Source organism: Dipodomys ordii, unplaced genomic scaffold (genome assembly GCF_000151885.1).
Source record: "Dipodomys ordii isolate 6190 unplaced genomic scaffold, Dord_2.0 Scaffold142, whole genome shotgun sequence".
NCBI lineage: Eukaryota > Metazoa > Chordata > Mammalia > Rodentia > Heteromyidae > Dipodomys > Dipodomys ordii.
Window position 1 is genome coordinate 2,957,589 of NW_012267358.1, and position 7,223 is coordinate 2,964,811.

Below are 7,223 nucleotides of genomic sequence, written 5' to 3' on the forward strand. Positions count from 1 at the left end.
TTTTTTGTGTAGATTTATTTTCACTGCTGGAGGTCTAACAATAGTTTTTGAAAATGAACATGAAAGGAAGTTTTTATTGCATTCTCTAGTTTCATGTATGTGTGAGAAAATTGTATAATAAAAGTTGTAGGTGGGCTGGGAATGTGGCTTCGTGGTAGAGTGCTTGCCTAGTGTGCATGAGGCCCTGGATACAATTCCTCGGTAACACATAAACAGAAAAAGTCAGAAATGGTGCTATAGCTCAAGTGGTAGACTGCTAGCCTTGTGCAAAAACAGTTCAGGGACAGTGCCCAGGCCCTGAGTTCAAGCCCCAGGACTGGCAAAGAAAAAAAAAAGGTTGTAGATATAGGGCACTGGAAAATTGGAATGCCTTAGGGTAAGACGAAAGAGAGACAATCCCTAGTGATCCTTACCCTATAACCTCTGCAAATACTCTTCCCAACAATCATCTCCTTAGCCTCTTTGTCTCAGAGTGGCCTGAAAGTGTGTGTCACTTGAAGTGAGTCACAGTCATTCACCCCTTTCTCTATTCTGATGTCCTAATAATCTTTGGAAAGAGGGTGAAAGGGCAGATGGGGCTGAGTCAGACCTGATGGGGCAGTCCTCAGACCTGCAGTGGGTGGAGAAGGGGGAGGAACAAGGCGGGAAGAGAGCAGGTGTCAAGTTCTCATAGCCATTCAAGTTCACTATTGAGTGAGCTTCCCAAAGCCATCAGAACCTCTCCTTAGAGCACGGGCTCTGAGATTGCTGCCTCCCTTAAGGCTCCTAGGCATCATGCCTTGCTCTAAGCAGCCTGATTACATCCAGGCTCTGTGCCTTCTTCAGTGGCCCTTGAGCTACCTTTTCATCTGTGAGTACCTACATGGCAGTGTCCAGTGAGAAGGCAGAAGCCAGAACCAGGTCAAGGGCTATGTGTATGGGCAAAGGAAGTTTCATCGCCTTTTAGTCATCTGAGATGGTTCTAGTTAAGAGTTAAGTCTAGAATTGAATGAGTGTCATGGAGAAGGAAGAGCTAGGGCTCAGGGCACAATGACTATAGGTAGGGATTGGACAAAATAGTTATGATAGATATGGGATTCAATTTATTTTGGCTACTTCTGAATCCTTCACTATGCAGACATAGTGTGGTCCAGGAGTGTTTCATAGGGTGTGGGGTAGAGGAACCAATTAACATTGTAGACTTAGAAAAGTATGGTTCATGGGGTTATTTTTTTTGAGGGGGGAGAAGGTTGGTTTTGCTTTTGTTTTTGTTGTTTGCTGTTGTTTTGAGACAAGGTCTTGCCATGAAGCCCAGACTTCCCTCAAACTCACGATCTTCCTGCCTTGCCCTCAAGTGCTGAGATTACAGGTGTGGGCCACTATGCCCAACTCTCTAGCTTGTGTTAGGTCCATAGATTTCCACTGTGAGCATGGAGTGTAGCATGAGGTAGGTAACAGGCAATGGAAGGAGTGGTGAATGGACAAGAATGAAGAACAGGAAACAGAAGAGGGATGGAAATGTTGGGTTGTCAGGGTACAGAGTGACAAAAAGGAGAATGGACCAGTGACTCAGTGAGGGTTCTGGGATGATGAATATGGATGGAGACAAGAGACAAGAGGGAAATGATGATGGTTTAATGGGGACAGAAGAGAAATTGGTATGAGGAAGAACAAAGATAGAGGGGTAGTGGCTGGCAGGGAGACAGGGGCACTGGAATAAGAGGTAAGAGGAGAAATAAGGATTGCATATAGTAGATAACAGAGGACTTTTTGCTATTTAGAGAAGAGTTTATTAGTTTCTGTAATCAGATGCAGGTGGATGAGACCTTACATATTCAAGGTGATGCATTGCCCCTGTACAAATGGAAAACAATAAGTTTAATGTTTCTAGATTAATATGGCTATTAATTTCTGTATAATACCAACTCAACATGGTAAACTGGGGTGCTTTTACCAAAGTTGAAAGCACAGCTGAAGTTTCCAGAAACTCAAATTATATGTGTGTATGTATGTGTGTGGATATACATAGATATATTTGTTGATACATGTTTATATATGTGTGTGTGGAGAGAGTTATATATAATATACATATACTGCTATTATTGGTGTATATATAAATAATATACCAATAATATGTAAATATATATACATATATGTATATATATGCATCTGAGTGTAATTGGATCAGTCCTATAATCCTAGCTATTCAGGAAGTTGAGATCTGAGATTCACAGTTTGAAGCCAGTTGAGTGGAGACTCCACTTACCTACCAAAATAGCTGTGGCTCAAGTGGTAGAACACAAGACTTGAGCACAAAAGCTCAGGGATAGTTCCTAGAAGTTCAAGCTCCAGGACCACTACATCTTCATCATCATCATAACAGTATGTTCTGCAGCAGTAGCAGCAACATGTTTTCCAGGTTCTTCAGCAATCTGAAAAAAAAAGATAGAGACATCCAGCACACTCCTTTAAAAAACGTAAAATCAAAAAACCCAGTGAATAGCAAAGTTCTGTACTTGTGTGGTCCCTGAAATCAATAGAAAACATTTTGAGTGTGACAGTCCTGGTGCTTGAACTCAAGGCCTGGGCTCTGACCTTGAATGTCTTTTGCTCAAAGCTAGTACTGTATCACTTGAACCAGACTTCCAGCTTTTTTTGTAGTTTTGTGGAGATAAGATAATCCCTGCCCAGGCTAGTGAATTGTGATCCTCAGATCTCAGCCTCCTGAATAGCTAGGATTATAGGTGTGAGCTACCAGCATCTAGTCAACAGAAGAAAAATTTAAAGGGCAAATGGTCATGGATGATGGCTGGGCGGGATTTGAATTGTGCTGAGAGCAAAGACAAGAAGTGTAGAACTATGGAGAGTTGGGAATGAGACTAGACGTGGTCACGTTCTGCTGGCAGTATAAATTTGGTCTGACCTGATCCCTCATCAGTTTGGATCTTGCAGCCATTGTGTGTTTGCTTGCTGTTTACATCCTTGTGGCCTCTTCCCATACTTTACCTTATCTGGCTTTTCCTGGACTGGAAGACTCCAGAACAAGGTAAGACTCATAAACCAAAAAGGAAAAATGTTCTACCTTTACCTGAAACCCTGCATGGTGAGTCGAGTTTGACTCATTATACCAAGGCCTTTTTTCTTAGTTTGGAGTCACAGAAACAAGGCAGTGGGCCATATTCAGGGAAGGGAGGGGGCTCTTCCATTCACTTTTTTTTTTTTTTACCATAACCATGGTCCCTTTAAGCTGCTAGAAGATCCCTGAGTGAGTGAAAGGCATGGTATGGTTCTTATTAATGTCATCATTTTCTTTCTTACTAACATATTTTTGTCTCAGGTGGCAGGCGTTCATCATGGGTAAGGAACTGGTATATCTGGACCCACATCAGGGATTATTTCCCTATTACGGTAAGCACCTCTTCTCCAGTATCCTTCTGAGATCCCCAAATGCTAGGCATTTATACTAAATAACTAGGGATGCCATAAGACAAGCATCCCAAAGCTTCAGTCCAGCTAAAAATGACTTCAGGATCCCCTGTACTCTACTGGGCTGCTTTGGACATCCTTGGGCTGACCCCCCACCCAGATGACACAGGCAGAAGGTAAATACAATTCACCTCAGTTCAATTTAATAAGCATGGGCCCAAATACTCTTCTCACCATATTTGAGATATTAAAAAGTGAGTAGCATGTGACTCTCTGCCATCAAGGTGCTCACCCTTATTGGGGAAAGATAGGCAACTGCATAATTACAGTTTGTTACCAGGCACTGAAGGGAATCTCATGAAGAAAAGGGAATATCTAAGCAGATGTTTCAAGGTTCAATAGAAGTTATCTAGGCAGGTGCTGAAGTGGGGGTCGGTAGGATCAATGTCAGAAAGAGGTTTCAGAAAGGTGCATTGGGTAGGATGCATTTACATGGAAAGAGACTGGAGATGAGAACCAGTTAGGTACCTATGACAGTCAATCATAAGGAGAAGGTGACAAAAGCCAGTATTAGAACCATAAAAGAAAGCCAGGTGTAGCCAGGTGCCAGTGGCTCACACCTATAATCCTAGCTACTCAAAAGGATGAGGTCTGAAGACACTCTGGATACTCTTTGAAGTAGGTGACAAACACTGCCATGAGTTTTTTTTAAGCTGGCTTACTGGCTTTTGTCACATGACATCACTCAAAGAAAATGATGACATGTATAAAGCACACTGACACAGACGGCCAAGACTGCTTGCAGCCACAGGCGAGAGTCTGGACAGCTGCAGATGTCCTCAATCTTACCTTGTCACCCCAGGGTGGAGAAGGCCAGCATCAGGGCCTCCTGAAAGTCATAGATGTTCTGTCTATTGGCAAACTGTTTCAGAGAGCATCCACACCCACCATGGAGCTGCACTTGGTTTTCTCAAGTGAGCTTATTCTACTGCCTCTACCTTTTTTCTCCATGGCTCCAGATCCTGAAGACAAAAGACCTATCACCTGAGCACAACTACCTCATGGGGGTTCACCCGCACGGCATCCTGACCTTTGGCGCCTTCTGTAACTTCTGCACTGAGGCTACAGGCTTCTCAAAGACTTTCCCAGGCATCACTCCTCACTTGGCCACTCTCTCCTGGTTCTTCAAGATTCCTTTTGTCAGAGAATACCTCATGGCCAAAGGTGCTTTTGACCATACTCACAGGAGCTTCTATAGTGTTTTCTACAACTCTGCCATAAAATGTACCCCTTTTCCTATTGGCAGCAAGATTTTTGTACTGAATCTATTCATCTATCTATCTATCTATCTATCTATCTATCTATCTATCTATCTATCTATCTATCTGTCTGTCTGTCTGTCTGTCTGTCTGTCTGTCTGTCTGTCTGTCTGTCTGTCTGTCTGTCTGTCTCTGTCTGTCTGTCTGTCTGTCTATCTATCTATCTATCTATCTATTTGTCTGTCTGTCTGTCTGTCTATATATGTATCATCTATATGTTTTAGCACTGTTTCTGAGACTTGAAGTCAGGGCCTGCGCACTGTCCCTGAGCTCTTTTGTTCAAGGCTAGTTCTCTACCACTTAAGCCACAGCGCCACTTCCAGCTTTTTGGTGGTTAATTGGAGATAGGAGTCTCACTGATTTTCCTGCCTAGGCTGACTTCAAACTGCAATCCTTAAATCTCAACCTCCTGAGTAGCCATGAACAACTGACACCAGCTATTTTTTAAATCACTTTTAAGTAGTTGTACAAAAGGGCTTTAATTCAGCATACCAATATATGAGTACCTTCTAAGTTTCCTTTCCCTCCACCATCCAATTCCTTATCCTGTCATCCCAGCAGAATAGGCCACAACATACATTCTTGTGTTTGAATTTTGGCTTTGTGGCTTGCTTTGGGATCTTGGATAAACTAGGTAAGCTCTGTTGGCTTCAGTTTTCTTACCTGTAAAGTGGTACTAAAGATAGTAGTCCAATAGTCTCAGATGTGGTATGGTGATTAAGTGTGAAAATGTAAGTTAAATGTTCAACAGAAAGCCTGATATAATGTATGCACCCAATAATAATAGCTGTGGATATTAATGGAAAAGAAAAGGGGAAAATTCTGGTTTCGATTCAGAGAGTTCTTTTGGTTATCCTAGTGGAAACTTTCCTGCTGTAGTTTCTATCCAGTGACCCTTACAAATGGGTATATTGCCTCAAAGTTAAATGTATTCTGTTTGTCCATATCCTAATCTTCCCCCATACACTTCAGCCCCATCCTTTTGAGTATCTAAGGAACCATAAGAACTTCTTTCTGACATCTGCTCCTCTCCTAATCACTTTTGCTCTCTTCTAGGTGTGTGCTCTGTAAGCAAGCCAGCCATCGACTACATATTGAGCCATGGCTCTGGCAACCTTGTGGGCATTGTTGTAGGAGGAGTGAAAGAGGCCCTGCAAAGTGTGCCCAACACCACTACCCTTCTCCTCCAAAAGCACAAGGGGTTTGTGCGCACAGCTCTTCAGCATGGGTAGGTGTCCTTCTGAGGGAATATGGGTGGCTCTCTCTGAGCAGCATGATCTGGTGGGCGATGCCACGATGGATCCTACATGAATCTTACCCTCAAGGAATGAGGGGGGGTGTCTGTTGAGGACATGGACATTCGAACTTGGAAAAGGTTAAAAAAAACTTGAAAAAGATTTAGGTCATATATTTCCAAGCTAGCTCCATCAGTTCCCTGTTTCTATATTAGGGGTGACCAAGCTAAGGCTGCACTAGAAAGTCAGTAATTGCCCATGTTATCATGATTGGAAAACATGATCAACATATCTTGGTGAGAGTCCATAATAATGACTTTATGTGTCAGGAGTTGGTATCTGGTGCTTGATTTAAAATCAGAAGCTGGAAATACAAGCAGCTGAGTGGTGGGACACTTATCTCACCTGTACAAGGCCCTGGCTTCCATTCCCAGTGCCACAAAGTAATAATAATGAAGCAAATAGATAAAATCCTGGCTCCATGATGTGCCATGGGGCAGGTTATTTAACCATTCTGAGCATTGTACTTTTTGTGTTCATGATGTGCTTACTAATCCTTCCATCTACTCCATAAGGTCAGTATGACTTTGAATGAATTTGTCTATATAAACCATGTTCCAAAGGAAAGCATCAGTAGCTCATGCCTGCAATCATAGGTACGCAAGAGATTAAGATCTGAGGATTGTAGTTTGAAGATCCCCCAGACAGGAAAGTTCTTGAGACTTAAATTTCCATTTACCCAGCAAAAAAGCTACGAGTTGAGCTGTGGCTCAAGTGGCAGAGTGTCAGCCTTGAGCAAAATAGCCAAGGAACAGTGCTCAGGCCCTGAGATTAAGCTCCAGTATCAACCAACACACACAACAAAAACACCTAATTTGTACAAGGCACACAGTAAGTGATCAGTAAATGTTAACTGCTTTGACTTCCCAGAGTTCAAGTGGGAGCCCAAGGCTGGAGCTACAGGGTGTCTCACTAATTCAGAATTGTCCTATGGTATACTCAGAGAAGGAAGGATGAATCTGTTTCTAAAGCCCTTGCCTGAGGCTTTTAAGCCTGATACACAATATAAGAAGAGAGCTCTGAGTCGGGCGCTGGTGGCTCACGCCTGTAATCCTAGCTACTCAGGAGGCTGAGATCTGAGGATCGCGGTTCAAAGCCAGCCCAGGCAGGAGAGACCGTGAGACTCCTATCTCCAATAAACCACCAGAAAACCAGAAGTGGCACTGTAGCTCAAGTGGTAGAGCGCTCGCCTTGAGCTGAAGAG

General features: G+C 43.0%; 1 protein-coding gene across 1 annotated transcript in view; it reads left to right on the top strand.

Moving 5' to 3' along the window:
• Window positions 1-743: 743 nt before the first annotated feature.
• Window positions 744-7,223, top strand: part of Awat1 (acyl-CoA wax alcohol acyltransferase 1) — a 7,909-nt gene continuing 1,429 nt past the window's right edge. Inside the window, exons 1-5 of the mRNA XM_013031611.1 lie at window positions 744-850; window positions 2,918-3,025; window positions 3,317-3,387; window positions 4,425-4,629; window positions 5,781-5,952. Of these exons, the coding sequence (XP_012887065.1) occupies window positions 775-850; window positions 2,918-3,025; window positions 3,317-3,387; window positions 4,425-4,629; window positions 5,781-5,952 (632 nt within the window). The 5' untranslated portion in view covers window positions 744-774. The remainder of the gene's footprint in view (window positions 851-2,917; window positions 3,026-3,316; window positions 3,388-4,424; window positions 4,630-5,780; window positions 5,953-7,223) is intronic.